Source organism: Triticum dicoccoides, chromosome 4B, assembly GCF_002162155.2.
Source record: "Triticum dicoccoides isolate Atlit2015 ecotype Zavitan chromosome 4B, WEW_v2.0, whole genome shotgun sequence".
Taxonomy (NCBI): domain Eukaryota; kingdom Viridiplantae; phylum Streptophyta; class Magnoliopsida; order Poales; family Poaceae; genus Triticum; species Triticum dicoccoides.
Genome location: NC_041387.1, coordinates 160,019,429 through 160,035,943, shown reverse-complemented (window position 1 = coordinate 160,035,943; position 16,515 = coordinate 160,019,429). Strand labels below are relative to the sequence as shown.

The 16,515-nt window shown below is 44.9% G+C and overlaps 2 protein-coding genes across 3 annotated transcripts; both read left to right on the top strand.

Moving 5' to 3' along the window:
* Positions 1 to 239: 239 nt before the first annotated feature.
* On the top strand, positions 240 to 7,075 carry LOC119293492 (ankyrin-1-like). Of its 2 annotated transcripts, XM_037571957.1 has the most exons (11): positions 242 to 519; positions 616 to 795; positions 973 to 1,104; positions 1,553 to 1,692; positions 2,850 to 2,939; positions 3,103 to 3,225; positions 3,908 to 4,057; positions 5,266 to 5,352; positions 6,095 to 6,265; positions 6,411 to 6,490; positions 6,650 to 7,075. In XM_037571957.1, the coding sequence occupies exons 1-11, from the start codon at positions 372 to 374 to the stop codon at positions 6,696 to 6,698; spliced, it is 1,350 nt and encodes a 449-aa protein (XP_037427854.1). In that variant the 5' UTR covers positions 242 to 371; the 3' UTR covers positions 6,699 to 7,075. The 2 variants fall into 2 exon arrangements, with proteins under 2 accessions (XP_037427853.1, XP_037427854.1); XM_037571956.1 differs by having other exon boundaries at positions 240 to 795.
* A 429-nt stretch (positions 7,076 to 7,504) lies between these two features.
* Positions 7,505 to 14,642, top strand: LOC119292599. Its single transcript, XM_037571385.1, is given in 6 exon segments — positions 7,505 to 7,516; positions 8,046 to 8,153; positions 8,889 to 9,409; positions 11,611 to 11,632; positions 12,687 to 12,848; positions 14,601 to 14,642. Coding segments are annotated over 6 exon segments (867 nt in total).
* Positions 14,643 to 16,515: the final 1,873 nt, after the last annotated feature.

Below are 16,515 nucleotides of genomic sequence, written 5' to 3'. Positions count from 1 at the left end.
TCGCGCCGTTGATGCCGGCGAGCTCGTACTGCGGGAGACAAGATGGGATCAAACGGAGACGGAAGGAAGAAGAAGCAAAGAAAAAGGAAGAAAAAAAATGAAAAAGAGAAGGAAAACGTTTGGGCCCACTGAGCACGTGCGTGCCAGCGTATCACGCGCGTCAGAAAAGGAAGCGACTGAGCGAGCGCTTCAGCCGGCGCTCCGGCCCCAAACATTTACTACTCTACCTTTCTACCCTCTTCGTCGCACGCGTCGTCCTCCCCGGCGTCCACTCCACTCCCTCCTTTCCCGCCCACGCCATCTTCCTCCTCTCTTCCCCCGTTTCCAGCCCCGGTCTGGCTAAAACCCTACCTAGCACCAACCCAGTCGCCATGGCGCCGCAGCTGCCTATCATACCCCCTGCCGCCTTGGACGGCGACGGCCTCCCTTCCTGGAAACCCAACCCATTCTCCGCCGACCCTACCTTCGACATGGGCTTCCTCAAGGCAGCCTTCGACGGCGACCTCCGCCTCGTCAAGAGTAGGCACCTCCATACGCCGGCGATTCTTTTTCTCCATTTTCCGGTTCTTGTCTGTTTCCGTGCTGATTTTGGCGCCGATCCGTTTTACGTTTCAGAGGCGGCGAGGGTGCTGGGAAGGGGGGCGGAAGGCCGTCGCCTCGCCGAGAAGCTGGGGGCAGTGAGGGACGGCATAGGCATAGGCTTACTGCACATGGCGGCCCTAGGAGGGAGCCTGCCCGTGTGCCGCTACCTGGTCGAGGACATCCGGCTGGATGTCGATGATGTAGGCCCGATGGGTGCGTCGCCTTCCTTCAAGCCCTCTCCTTTCCTTTCCTTTCCTTTCCTTTCCGTAATAAGTACTAGGGAATAGCTTTCGTCGATTAGAGAGTAGCTCTCGTTCATCCGGGTAGGTGTTTCCTTGGATGGGCTGAATTTGTTTGTGCTAAGCTTCTCTGCTCTGTTGTCCCTGACAGGCGAAACACCTTTGACCTGTGCGATTAGCCGTCAGAATGCGTATTTGGTGTGTTACCTTCTCGACCATGGTGCTGATACAGAGAAGCTCAACAGCGAGGGGTATACGCCTCTCCATTTTGCCACCAATCAAGGTAGCATGGATCTCTACGCATACGTATCTACTGCACATACTCATCTTTCCTAACTCTTCTTCATCTCCATGTGTACTGCGTCTGTGTGAGGAGCCATATATCAGTGAGACATCCAGTAATTTTTTCTGATTGGGTATTCTTTATAGTTGAAGGGCGTAAGGTATACACTACATGTAAAAAGTCCTTCCTTTTCCCCCTATACACATCACATTATGCAGAACAGAGGCCTTTTATGTTTCAATGCTATTGTCAATTTAGTTTAGCCAAGTCTCAAAAGTTTAAACTTTCCCTTGCGTCTGAATTCTGTGCACTCCATCAATTCCAGCTATTGACTATGTATTTCGTGGCCTTGATTTATGCCTTCTAAATTACAACCAAGGAGTTACAACAAAGTATCTATAGTTGAATAGTGATATACAGTATCTTGCATTTTCTACTTTGTATCCAGGATACGTTGACATAGTAGAGCTCTTACTCTCAAAAGGAGCTAACCCTGATGGACTAAGTCATGGTGGGACAGCACTGCATGTTGCTGCTAATAATGGGCATGATGATATTGTGAAGGTTTTGTTGGATCACCATGCAGATGTAAGCACCACTCTCATATTTTCCTTTTTTACAAACTAGTTTCCCTAGAATGGTTAAGTCCACAGTAGTAGTTATTTCATTTGTTGCCCTATCCAGCAACTTTTTCCTATCTGTATTTATTTCATGTCACTGGCTTTTGTGTGTTACACCCGTATTTTTCAGTTTTCATTCCTTCTAATTTAATCTCACCTGCTCCAGTTTTCAAACATAGTCTCAAACTATAGTATCTTGTCTTGGTAACATGAGTGAAATTGCTGCTCTTTGTCCAATTCAGTTTCTCGAATATACACATCGACCTGTAGTCTCCTTTTCAGTGCTGAATTGTCTTGTTTTATTGCAATGGTCCCACCAGTGTCCAGGTGGAGTCCAGAGACTTGAGTGTAACATGCTCTCTGTTTCTCCAGCATACACATAATCCGACTATAGAATGTACGCAGTGCTTTTAGTTTCTACTGTTCTTGCTTGACATAGCCTGGCAAGTTGAAGTTTAACATGCTTGACTTTTAAGTTCGACCTTTGTCATTTGTCTGGCCATTGACTTTACTGAGCTGGAGACTCATTCTTTTGATCTTCCTTTCTTTTGTTTGAATTTTTGGGGAATGGTCAGAGGTACTTCTCCCAGACGGATTAATAGGATTAATATCACCTTTTCATAAATAACTTAGAATATTGTCTCCTCTGAGGATCATGTGCTTGGAGTAATCAAGCAGGAAATGCTGTTGGCTCACTTGCGTATCTCCTGGAGCACATTTGGGGAAAACGAGCCTGATCCAGAGTCTGATTAGCTGTAATTTTAAGTTTGTTTTGAGGGCCATTGGGAGCCATGATCCCTTTCTCTGTAACTCAACTATACTTGCTTCTCTTCTGAAATGCATCGGCAATACAACTTCCATTTTCCTCAAAAAATAGATGACATGAGAGGCTAATTCATTTAATTTGCGATGTTTGTACATGCTAATTATGTTATTTCTTATTTGTGTCAAAAGCTTCTACTCACAATGACAAAGGCAATTACCGTATATATATATATATATATATATATATATATATATATATATATATATATATATAGATTCAGCTGTAGTTCTTCAGCCCTTATTTAAATTTTATGCTGACTGTAGTTATATGGAATTTCTAATTTCTGCATCTCCCAACAGCATAAGATAGCTTTGAGTGGTACTGATTCTACAGCTCTTGTTATTGCTACTGCCACGTGCTCACTAAAATGTGTGAAGCTCCTGCTTGAGGTATGTCATCTTCTCACATCAACTTACAGGTTACTGTGCTAATGTGAAAAGAAAGGGTTATATTACTTAGTTTCTGTAATTTTCCTAAAATGGTTATGACAATGATGAATTGCAATTTGTATGTTTGTTCTTGTGAAGTATATAACCTGTCATCTTTTGTTAGGCTGGTGCTGATGTGGATGGTATTGGTAAAGATACACCCTTAATAATTGCTGCCCTTGCTGGCTCGACTGACATCCTTAAGTGCTTAGTTCTGGCTGGTGCAGATGCTAATGTTACTGACAGTGTAAGCTCTTTTTTTTTACCTTACTGCTACATGGATGCTCTCGTCCAAACTTAGCAGGACATATTCTAATACACGGTTCGTTTAGCAGGTCATTGCTAAACATATTACTGGTTTTCCATCTTCAGTTTGTAAACTTTAAAACAAATGTCTTGATGAATTCTATTTTGTGCATTTTTGGTCCATTTAGATTTATCCTAACAGCGAAGCTACATTTTAAATTCAAGATCCTATTCTGTTTGATTATTTGGAGAAGCATGTAATGGCTGTAGGCTATCTACTAAGTAGGAGGAACTTACCTTGGAGTTCCAACTTTGACCAATTTCGAACTTACAAAGAACATTGGATTGTTGGATGAAATATATAAGTTACCGTCATCAGTTTTGAGAAAAAAAATGAAGCTGTGATTGCAAAATCAGCAGGAGTTACTTCTTATCTTATTCATCCTGGAAATTGTTGGGAACTTGGGATAGTATTATGATGTAACAATTCGGTATTAGTATAAATGTTGTTCTTGACAGATCATGCTAACTAAGCGCCAGATTTATCCTAATCTCTAGAATGTATTTAAGTTTATACCATGTCTGCTCAATGGTTGTCTACATACCTTGCATGCTCTCGGCTGCTTCGTCATTTTATTTTGTCAAATATCAAGTGAAGTTAATCTTGCTTGTTGTCTTGGCAGTATGGGCACACTCCTATAGAAATTGCTGCACGTTCTGGTATGCGTGAACATGTCGAAATTCTATTTCCCGTCACTTCTCGTATTCCTAAAGTACGTGACTGGAGTGTTGATGGAATCATTGGTAATGTAAAATCAGTGCCCTCATCAAAGGTATAATTATAAAACATCACTACCATATTTATATTAATGGTTCGAGTGTGCATGCTTGATTGCTGGCTGTGAGATTTCCCGATTTTGGGGTTTCTTCAATTCATTGTCTTAACTTGAAAAACAGCTTGAAACCGTGCACTTGACTGTCCCTTCTGTATGTAATGAATTATGATTAGTGGCTGAGAATTAGATTGATCGTGAATTTCAAGTATGCCAGTTGTCTTGCTGCAATGGGTTAGCTATGAGCCGGTAAGCAAAAATGTGTCACATGTATTGCATGCCAACTCATTTCGGAGCAATAAGATTTAGTTGAAAGGATTCTAAATGTATTTAACTTACCTGTTCTGTTAAACTGGTCAACTCGATATTCCTTATCACATGACTTTTTGATGGCACATCACACTTTAATCTTTTACGTGTTAATTCTGTGGCATGCAACATGGATTGTGGTTTATTGTCACACCTATGTGTTTCGAACTCTTGTGAAGTTTAAATTTTTGTAAGTATGAACCTAGCCAGGATTAACCCCAGTGTTGATTTTGGCCCAATTTGGGTCGAGATGTGCATTTAAGATTCTAAATTAAAATAAAGTACAGGGAATTGGGCAAGTGGAAATATTAGTTTTTAATGATGAGATTGTGGTCTTGTGGGATTTCTGTAGCGGTAGCCTTAGCATATCCCGACTTGCTTTGGAGTAAAGGCTTCATTGTTTTTGTTATGGATTCTGTAGTGGATGGAAGATGCGGTAATCAGTAATGTTGTTTAATACCTCACTCCAAAGACCACAATCAGTGATCTGTATATCTGAAACAAAAGAGACAACCGAGTTCTATCAGTGATATTGATAGTTAGGCCAGTAGAAACATGTGGAAATAAAATGAATCAAACAATTCTTCAACTGCTGACACTGACTTTTAATATTATTTTATCTGGGAGACAGGAGGTTCAACATTTGAGTAAAAATATTCATGGCCATTTCGCAAGAGATAGAACTATTGAGTATATTCAGGAGATTATTATTTTTTCCACTGAGCATGTGGGAAGGGATTACATATGATACTGCATTCGAGTAAAAATATTCATGGCCATTTCACAAGTGATAGAACTATTGAGTATATTCAGGAGATTTTTTTTTTCTACTGAGCATGTGGGAAGGGATTACATGTGATACTGAATCTTTATTCATTTGACTGTTCTCAATGTTTCAGAAAACTATGCTTGCTAGTGCAAAATCTAAAGCACATGAGGCATTCAAGAATGGGAATTATCTTATTGCAGCAAGAATTTATGGAGAGGTACATTCTTGCATCTTGCTTGTTCTAGTTTATGGACTCATTGAATGCTTAGGACAAGTTGAAAGACTATAGTGCATTTTAGTTTTGTTTTTCTGTTCCTTCCGTGGAATGGCATGTGTGATGGAAATTATGCTCTCTGCGGGCTTTGCAGATGTGCTAATGCTGTGAACTAGTTAGAGATTGCTCCTCTAAGCCCTTCCTGTCATGTTGTTATTTTTGTAATCTCTTAGGATGCATTTTTTTATTGATGACGCAGTTGGATCAGTGGTAGAACAGATCATACATTGCATGTAATTCAATTCATCATTGTGGACATAGGCCACACAGCAGCACATACGTGTAGGGGAAATAGAATTTGACACTGGACACATGAGACCAATACTAGCGGCTGGGCATGAAGGAAGAAGTTGACACCACAATGAAGTCCAGGAAGAATAATAGAATTGTTTCGGAGTTGGTTTATGTTAAGATATATACCTATCAACCAACTATCCCAAAAGACCGATCTGATAGGGAGATGAGATATATAATATACCTAACGTATGCATGGCATGGGTGAGCAGATATCCTGTCACATGCTTATGGAAGCTAATCATGTCACTAATGACTTGTATTTACTGCATGCGTATATATTATTAAAATTCAAATTGTTTTAGTGATTCATCCAGCACGGCAGATTTCTTGCTGGCAAATCTTAAACATTGTGCAGAATTGTGCTGATGCTTGTTGTGTGCTGTTGTAGGCAATGGAGCTTGACCCTTTTAATGCGACCTTGCGCTCAAATAGTAGCCTATGCTGGATTCGCTTCGGTAATGGGACGCAGGCCCTGAAGGATGCTCAAGCTTGCAGGATGATGCGACCTGGCTGGGCCAAGGGCTGCCACCGTGAAGGAACTGCTCTGATGCTACTGAAGGTGAGATGCGATGTTTTTTTAGATGAGTCGTGTGTCTTGTTTGTGTGGGAAAACCGTTTTGAGCAAGTAGACAAGTTGTGTTATTTTCTGTGGCAACAGAATCGTATTTGATGCTGCATGTACAATTCAAACTCCTTGTCTTCAGGACTATGAAAAGGCATGTGGTGCATTTCTTGATGGTCTTAAGTTGGAGCCTGGGAACGTCGAGATGGAAGACGGTTTACGGTATCCTCTTTGTTCCTGTTGGGCTACATTTTATACTTACTGTGATAACCATGGATGGTGAATGATGTTTCTTCCTTGTCGCGGTGATCTTTCAGTTAGAACAGCCTGCCCTGTAGACACCATACTTACTTAGAGTTGGAACTGAACTGAAATATGCAGGGAGGCCTTGGAGTCCATGAAGATATGTGGCAAAAGGAAAAAAGGTTAGCTAGCCTAGCTGGACGCCTGGACCAGCACCGGCGATTACTGCAAGTAGAAGTAGATACCAGATATATACTCTTGCCAGAAACTTGTGAGCATGCACTTGATTTGGTCCACTCACTGAAGAAACGAAGGTGCCCTGTTTGGCTGAATTTGACATGTAGCCGGTTAGGTTAATTGTTAGATGTCCTCTTGCTAATCACCATGAGCTAGCTGCCAGAAACGACCGGCCGGGACGCCAAACTGTTTTAAGGGCGTGAGAGGGCTGAGAAGTGCTTCAGTTTTACTGAACTAAATCTAAATGTTGTTAGCTTTTCCGATTGTTCTTGCTGACCATCTATCGTCTGAGCCCCTCGCCGGATCGCCTTTTGAGGGCGATCTGCAAATGAAGTTTCCGTTTTTGTACTGTGTTTGCCTCTCTTTACTTACTCCCTTCGTCTGAAAAAAACTTACCCCCATTTGATGCTAGATACATTCATTTGAGGGATAAGATTGGGAAGGCTTTTTCGAACAAGGGAGTACATGGATGGAAGATTACCGGACATGTGAACGCATTTGGTATGGATACCACTAGTACCAGTGTAATCCGCGAGTTGTAGTCTCGAGTTACACTGTTTTATTGTGAACCGTACTGTTCACCCTTTCGTCTCATCAACAAGGGTTTATGGATGTCTTCGCAAAAAAAAAAAGAGAATGAAAAGAAAATCATGGGTGCGGTCTGTTGCCGGCCTCCCACCAAGAGAAGATTAATCGTTCTTCCCGTCAAAAAAAGAAGAGAAGATTAACCCTTACAAGTTGATTAGGGCATGTATAATGGTTGATAAGGTAGTCTTATCTTAAGTCTTGCATGTAATTTAGATATGACAAAAAAAAGAGTCTACAATGGATCATCTCTTAGCCTTATCTTTAATAACTAGTCATTCCTAAAAATGTGGTGAGACATATTGTGCTAAGAGATCATCTCTTGTCTTCTCTTAAATAAGAAAAGACAAGTCTTTTTTTATGAGTTCTCTCTCCTTCACCTCATCATTTATCCTACGTGGTACTCCTAAGATAACACGTACATGTCCTTATTGCCGTTGTCCAAGTCGGCAAAAACAATACTAGTAATCAAATCGCTCGAAAATCGCAGTATCATACTAGTGCAGTACGTTACAGTTTCATTAATCTGACCAAACAAACTACCAGTAGTATCAATCAAAAACACATTTCATGTGAATCATACGCACCAACTACTGCGATCGTACGTGCGGAGGAGGATCTTGTTGGCGCCAATATTAATCAATGGTTATGGTGTCCGGCGGCGGCGCGGACGTGTCGGAGCCGGAGGTGGTGACACTGCGGTTTGCCGCAGGTGGTGGCGCATAGCATCAACACATTGGTCTCCCTCGTCAGCGTCTGGAACTACGCCGGGCGGGTCACGGCCGGGTTCGCGTCCGAGGCCCTGCTGGCGCGGCACGGCGTCCTGCAGCTAAATCTGAGAATGGTTTCATACTTAAACTGTACTTGAACTATACTCGTATACGTATTCTCAAAACCATACTTGAACAATAACCGTTTAATATCATTTTCAGCCCAACCAAAACTAAAACCACTATTTTTTCCACCCAAACCAATTTAAACAATACATAACCATGGGTTTAAACCCAATACATAACTATGGGTTTGACTCAATGTACATCTGATTACACAAATTGACTTGTTAAGAAGTAAATGAGATAGAACAGACATAAATGCATCTACAACAGTTTGGGAACAAAGTTATCCTTGAGATACAGTCGGCAGACAGCAAGAGGCAAAAGACAATGCCCACGACTGAAAAGCTCACTAATAAGTGTATTAAACCTAATTCCTTAGCCAAAGCACAAGCAGACATGTCCGATTTTCATGTGGTGTTTCCCCAAAACACGGAATTACAAAGTGCATCGCAGCATGCACACGGATCAAAACTACTCATTGTTGGTGCGTCGTTTGTTATTGCACATAACCAATGCCCAGAAACTGGTTTGAACCCGTAGTTTATAGCCGCTAATAACCAAACTATTTAAACCCATAACCAACTATACCCAAACTAGTTTCTCCACATACCCAAACCAAAACCAAACTAAAAAAGACTCGGCCCAATAAAACCTGAACTAATCAAACCCAAAGTAAAAAACCGAACCATTTCACCCGGTTTTTGAATAACCATTCCCAGGTTTACCCGCAGCCGCTCGCGCTCACGCTGGTGCTCCTCCTCTCCTGCGCCGGCCACCTACTCATCGCCCTCGCCGTGCCGCGGTCGCTCTACGCCTTCTCCATCATCGTGGGCTTCTGCTTCGGCGCGCAGTGGCCGCTCATCTACGCCATCATCTCCGAGGTGTTCGGGCTGAGGTACTACGGCACGCTCTACAACCTGGGCGCCGCGGCCAGCCCCGTGGGCGCCTACGTGCTCAACGTGTGCGTCGCCGGGCGGCTCTACGACGCGGAGGCGGCGAGGAAGCGCGGGAACGGCCAGAGCAGGACGTGCATGGGCGTGCGCTGCTTCAGGGAGTCGTTCCTCATCGTCACGGCCGTCACCGTGGGCGGCGCGCTCATGTTGCTGGTGCTGGTGTGAAGGACGTGGAGCTTCTACTAGGGAGACATCTACGCCAAGTTCAGGGATGCCGTGGCTGTCCAGGAGGCATCCGACGGTGCTTGCGCGGTTGAGCAGCGGCCGCACGAGTCGGGTCAACACCGGTAAACAGGAAGCATAAAACCTATACTGCTAAACTCACGGACGGTTTTACGGGACTAGGTCTCTATCCACCGAGACTTAAGAAAATCTAAGTCAAAATGGTACGGCAGGTAAAGAAAAACGGAAATGCTAACGCCCACACGTGTGGGCGTTCACCATCTCGACCACATGCAAGCATCACCGTTGGCAACTTTGTGCACGAATCTTGGCATAATTCGGTCGGTTTTCTGCGCCACGTAGGACGAGGCGCGTGTACGGTGTGCGAGACAGTTCGCCCGCACGTTGGTTGCCCTCCCGCGGTCAGCGGTTGCCACCCGGGGCGTGCGGTGGAACTGCTATGCGCCCGCACGCCACGCTCCGACCGCGATTGACGTCAAACACGTCGCACACCTCTGTCCCCTCTCCCCTCACGGTTCCATTTTACTCACACCGCACTGCATTTACTGGCAGAACCCACTCGCACTTCAGACCATTGGAGGAGAAGGCGAGGGGAGAAGGCGACGGCGGAGGCGGAAGAATCGACGGTGTTCGGGCCGTCGGTGGTGCTCGCCGGAACGGAGAGGCTTCGCCGGAGCTCCTGCGGATTGAAGGTAATGCTCGCTACAACTCTCGCACTCCCTTTCTGCATTCCCCCTTCCCTCCTTGTTCGATTCCTCGATCGAGATTCGTAGAGATTCAGGTGATTCGGCGAAGCGTCGGCGTTCCCGCTGGCGGCGAAGTCGCCTGCTAGCCATTTTTGGTGGCACTGGGCAGTTTCGTTGCCGCCGCGGCGGCGGCATCATCGGTGTGGTTATACCTGTCCGGAGGCACGCACTAGTCTTACCTTTGGATTGGGCACGTATCTCCCGGTTTGTTTAACGCGCATTGGTTTGAATTTGTGTTTGCAGTCAGTTCGGGGAAGAACTTTGAGGTTGAATTTGAAGTCGTTGTAGTTACCATTGAACCCTAGATCTAGTTAGTTGGGTTTTGAAACTGTAGTATGAGGCGAACTTGGTAGGTTGATTAACTATCATGATTGTATGGCAACTACCTTCCTGAACAAATGTGATAGTTGCCACAAATGTGTTTCCCATGCGGCAACAAATTACTGAAATGACTGTGATAGTTGCCACAAATAAGCTTTCCCATGCGGCAACTATTTTTTTGAATGACTATGATAGTTGCCACACACATGCTCTTCCATGTGGCAACTAAATTTGCTGAATTACTGCGATAGTAGCCACAAACATGCTTTTTCATTGTGGCAAGTAATTTTTTCTGAATGATTTGTGATAGTTGCCACACTGTGATAGTTGCCACAATCGGTAGTCAATGCAGTTTCAGCAGCCAACTACACTGGACGGCAACTAATGTGCACATCATGTGTGCCTATTGCCACTTGGATAGTATATTCATGTGGCAAATAGAATGTGAACACACTGTCTGTTGCCATTCTGCAGATAGGACAGTGTGGCAAATTGGCTGCATAATGTGGCAACCAAATTTGCATATCAATTGTGTCAGATGCCATACATATGCTTTGCATGTGGCAAGTTTTTGGCTGACCACATCATGTTTATTGCCATTCTACTGTCAGTACAATGTGGCAAATTCATTGTACTGCAGGCGCAATTTTTTTTTTTTGCCACAAAGACTTTGTGCTATCTGAACACACTGTGGCAATTTTTCAGGTTCTTGATTAGATGTGGTTTCATCGCTTTGTTGTAGTATGTGTTGCATTTCAGCACGACAATTTCACCCTAGCACATTTCTGCCGATGTGGCAGTTATCACTGTGGCAATTTTTTTAGGTTCTTGATTAGATGCTTACCTATTGCATTTACATTTCCACCATGACAATTTGGTCTGTTCCTATCTCAGCAGAATGGCTCGTGGCGATCATCAAAATGATGATGATGATTTCATGGATCCACCACAGCATAATCATGCAACTGCACGGAGAAAAGAGGGTGATGAGGTAAATTTCCACACATCCCCCTCCTCCTGTTTTATGTTACTAGTTGACACCTCTTGCTTGCAGTCGTCTGACACGAACTAAAATTTCATGACATTGCAAAACATGGCAACAACTGATCACTTTTTTTGCAAAACATGGCAACAATTGATCACTTTTTGTCTGTTTTTTGCAGAAGAAGAAACGTATTCACAACAGAGCCTCCCAAGAACGACTGACTGCGTTGACTGATAAATTCACCAATGATCAGAAGGGAGCTGCTGTTGAGATGGGTATGCAGGCTATGATGAACGTCCGGTGCACGAACCTTCAACCCTGTATGCGACTGGCTTGGTGAGATTTACGACCCCGCCTCCAGGGAATTCGTGATCCCGGGACGTGGAAGACTACCGTTGAACGAGGATTCTGTGTTCTGCACTTTGGGTGTGCCTCGTGGACATATCAAAGTCCCGTACGAGGTCAATAATGAGATCGAGGAAGCGCTGTTCCCCCGTTTGTTTCCTGGGTTGGAATCCATGCCGAACACGTCTGCAGTGGCAGATTCGCTGCAGGCCATGACGATGCATGGAGATGTTTTCAAGATGAAGCTACTCATGTACCTCATCTCAGCTGTTTTCGCGCCGACCACTTCTCTTCGCCCAAGCAACAAATGCTTCCCCATCCTGGTGAATGATCCATCTTTACTACTTTATTTTCCTTCAATCTTTTGGCTCCGATGTCATGTGTAAAGCTAGTGACTGCCAGTGTTTTTTGATGTTTTTTTCCATTTGATTTCTGATGTGGCAACCTTTTTGCCCTGAACTTTTGTGCGGTGCAGGCGGATCTGAAAAATGTGAAGAACATGTGGTGTAAGTTTATTGCCGACTTCCTGCACGATGCATTCTCTAGCAAGATGTTCCAAAAGGGTTGTCGACTGCATTTAATGGTATTCCTTTTACCAGTTCTTTTCTGTGAACACTGTTTTTAACACACTTTTGTTCATGCATGGCAACCTGATCATAACAAGATGGCAACTGCCATAATGACAAGATGTCAACTGGCATAATGACAATATGGCAACTGCCATCTTATTATTATGGCAACTGTCATCATACTATGATGGCAACTGCCATCATAGTATGATGGCAACTGCCATCACAGCAACATGGCAACTGCTATCACACTATGATGGCAATTAGCACATGCAGATGGCAACTTTTTCTTTTCTTCTCTTCTTCATGCACATCAACTTGATTATCATGTTAACATATATTATCCTGTTTTTTTTCACACAGTACCCATGATGGCAACTGATATTTCTTTCTTTTTAAAATTGTTTTGCATCAGCTCATGTACGTTGACTGTCTTGATCTGTCCATCGTGGATTTCACTGGAACTGGAGGCCCGCCGCCTGCACAAAAGTTTGCTGTTTCTGCGTGGACTATCAACGCTGTCAAGGCTGTGCTTGTCACAGACAAGGCTACTGACACCACATATGGAAAACTGCAGGTTAGTCCTGGTTTCTTTGTCCATATGGCATGCTTACAATTTGGCATGTGGCAACCGTCTGTGGTTCATAAGAGATGATTACCTTTGTTATCCATGGCTCTCTAAGTACTGTATCCATGTTTCACTACACATGGCAACTCTTTTTCATTCGTGCTGAGACTTACATTCTCTCTCTTACGTCCTAGCTTTTTTTTTGTTCTTTCTAGCTGATGACCAAGCATGCTATAGACTACAACGTGTTTGGGGGGCCTCAAAACTTTGGAAAGTGGATGGACGTGCACTCAGCTCCGTCTTGCCCTGCCGAGGTAATCAAAAGATTTTCATCTATGGTTTACCGTGGAGTATTTTTTGATGTCGTGCAAGTGATTGCAATACGGGTGGTTGTTGATGCTTCTTTGTTTCGTGCACAGGCTAGGGCACCTGTTGAGAATCTAATAGGGCAGTTTACATCCGGAATGACCGGCTTGCTCGGGAAGTTGGTTGAGGGGTGGACGTCCCTCAGTGGATCTGACAGCGACGCGGTTGCGAGGCAGTTCACTTCATTTGTCCCAGAACGTACACATCGGCCAACCAGTTGCCATGGCCGGTATGACTACAACAGTTCCCAAGAGCCTGCTAACACACAAGATGAACTAGGTGGAGATGCTGGTCTCAGCAAGGATGACGACGATGACATGGAGAATGTGCAACAGGACACCGATGATGATGAACATGCTGAAGTTTGCGCAAGTGGTAACAAGGGCAAGGATGCAACAGATGTCCCCCAACCGAAGAAAGTCAAAGAACATACGTCCGCGAGAGGCGAGGGGGTTTTGCCATCAAAGAGGGGGAGGACTCCAGATGGTGTTGGGCAGGGTTCTCCTGGCAAGAGGTCTAGGACCGATCCCGTAGCTGCCAGGAAGAGGTTCGACTTTTATTTTTATTTTTTTGCTTTTGTCTATTTTCTTTGAATAGACTCATCCTTTTTTTGCACTTGTCTTTGTCAAGTGCGACAACGAGTTTGCTGTCTGACAATTGCCACCTTTTTTTTCCTCCATCTCATACGTGCAGCGAGCCAACAGCTGGTGGACGAGCAGTTATGAAGAAACAGGCGCCAACGCCAACCCGTGCTTCTGCTCGGTTGAACAAAGGCGCCCCCATTGCCGGTGACACCCCTTCCACCAGGTCACCTCCTCGCACGACGATGACCAACACCGGGGATCCTGTCGTGTTGCCAGACCTGAGGAAGGCAGTCAAGAAGTAGGTTTTTTCCATGCGCTTTCATTGACATAGCGCTATATTTTTCTTGATTTTCCAATGCATCCGTTTAGCTTGTCACATTGTCTTCTGTCATCGCCCCCCACGTGGCAACTGCTGTTTATTCCAAATGATTTTTCCTTCCTTTTTAAGTGTATGGCAACTCCTATTGGTTTTTACATGGCAACTGGCATCTAGGCCAAATGGTAACTTTACTGTACCTAATGGCAACTGCCATCTTCACCGTTGGCTTGTGAGCTCATCCCACACGTAGGATTGAAATTGCATTCATGGCAGATCAGACATTTTTATCATTCTTCAAGTGGGCTAACATGGCAACTGCTGCTAGATTTTGTATGGCAACTGCTAACTATGACACATGGCAACTCACGTTCCCCTTACATGGCAACTACCAGCTTTTCCACTTGTTTTTCATTTTTTTAAGTTTTCTACCATGACAACCATATTTTTTGTTCATTTTAAATACCTTTTTCATGTGCTCTATTTTTTTTGCAGGATGAAGAAGACTACTACGCGTGGGGCCAAGCATATCAGTAAGGACCCGTTCGAACGCCTGCATTCAAAGTTGTCAACGGGGGGCAACTCAAATGTACCTGAGGCGCCTGGCGACAATACTGCTGTTGCACCGTCAACCGCTCCCACCAACTCTGATGCCAGTGGCCGACCATCTCCACCGGCTGTAGATGTGTAGGCTAGAACATCAGGCATCCGTACATCGGGGAGTGACGAGTCGGTATCTGCCAGGACAGCTGAAATATTGCCAACGCTTCTGGCAATGAAGGATGCTGCTGTGAGCCATGCCACCCCATCAGCAAGCGTTGAAGTGGACGCCCCCGAGACGAACCTAAGCAAGGAAGATTCCCGCTCATCTGACACTGATTCCAAGCGCGTGCGTGTTGGCACTCCTGTGTCCACGACAGAAGCGGCTGAGGCGGCAGTTCACAATGATATGCCACCTACAGGTGAGAGTCCTGGCACAACAGCTCCAGCTCCTGTCTGTGCCGATACTGCTAAGGCGACTGTTTCGCGTGCTGGTCTTCCACCTAGGCGTCGTAGCCCCCGCAAGCAACCAACATACATACCCAACGCACCGGCTATAGCTAGGAGCAGGAGAGACGAGTCTGGTTATGTTCCTGCGTCCACACTGTTCCCGCCACCTGCCAGAAGCAATGTGATGGAGAAACCGGAAGACCGGAGCACAGCTGATGCAGGTTTCAAGCCGGACACGAGTGACGTAGGTGAACGCCCAGAGCAGACTGCGCCTTTACCCGCAGTGGAAATCCCCAGCTTAAATCTGCGCACTTCCAGGCTCCCAGTCAATGTGGGTGTCCCCTACAGCCCAAACAAGAAGATTGTCATGAAAGCTGCAGCTGATACCTCCGACAACACGCCCCGCCCTGCAAATAAGCCCGATCATTCTGTAGCGGCCAATTTAGATATGTTTGTCGATCTTTCACCCTTGGATTCTGCCCCGCAAGTCGTTCCTGGTCCGGCTAGTAGGCATGAGAGGCACCCAATGGCCTTCACCCCACCAAGCTTCAGCCTTGGCATCAGTCAAGATCACCGGTGGTGCAAGATCCTATGCCAGTTGCCTTTGCTTTCCCGGGAGGCATGCCCGCAATGATGGCGCAGCCAATGGTCGAGGGTAGGAAGGCTGTCAAGTTCGCACAGCCGATAGTGCAAGGTATACTTATCATGTCCTTATGATTTTCTTGTATACATCTTTGTACTTTGACTTTTGTCTCAATCATATTTTTTGGGGGTTCTCACTTGTGATGGCAACTGACATGTGATGACATGGCAAACTGGATTTGATGCACCATGTCACCTACATTTTTTTGCTTCCATGCTGCATTTCACATTTTGGGAAACCACGTGGCAACTGAAGTTCATTCAGCATGTCAACTGTAGTTGCTGCCACATGGCAAATACAGTGCATCACACATGGCAACTGGATCTGCCGCACCATGTCACCCTGCATTTTTTGTTTCCATGCTGCATTTTTCCATACGGCAAGCACATGGCAAGTGGAGTTGTCACAACATGGAAACTGTAGTTGTTGTGACATGGCCAACTACAGTCCAACTAGATGGCAACTGCAGTGCAACTACATGGCAACTGCAGTTGCTACGACATGGCCACTGTAGTTGGACCACACATGGCAACTGCCCACTTTTTGTACCTACATCTCACATCATGCACCCTATCTTCTCACAATCCATCTGTTTTTGATTTCTAGGTATCCTAATCCATTTTTTTATCCTTGCAGCCACCCCTGAGGAGATTTCACCGTCACTTGATGAAGCTTACCGCAGGATCGAGGAGGCAGCATTGTAGAGGAGGTCCTCACGAGGGCAAGGGCAATCAAGTTCCAACGTGCCTGCAGCTACGGTATCTGAAGATACCATTA

What these genes read in the sequence shown, in the direction of transcription:
- LOC119293492 (XM_037571956.1), top strand. Translation starts at nt 372, where the DNA reads ATGGCGCCGCAGCTGCCTATCATACCCCCTGCCGCCTTGGACGGCGAC. An exon ending in GTGTGAAGCTCCTGCTTGAG is followed by an intron (nt 2,940 to 3,102) that starts GTATGTCATCTT and finishes ATCTTTTGTTAG; the next exon opens with GCTGGTGCTGATGTGGATGG. An exon ending in ATGCTAATGTTACTGACAGT is followed by an intron (nt 3,226 to 3,907) that starts GTAAGCTCTTTT and finishes TTGTCTTGGCAG; the next exon opens with TATGGGCACACTCCTATAGA.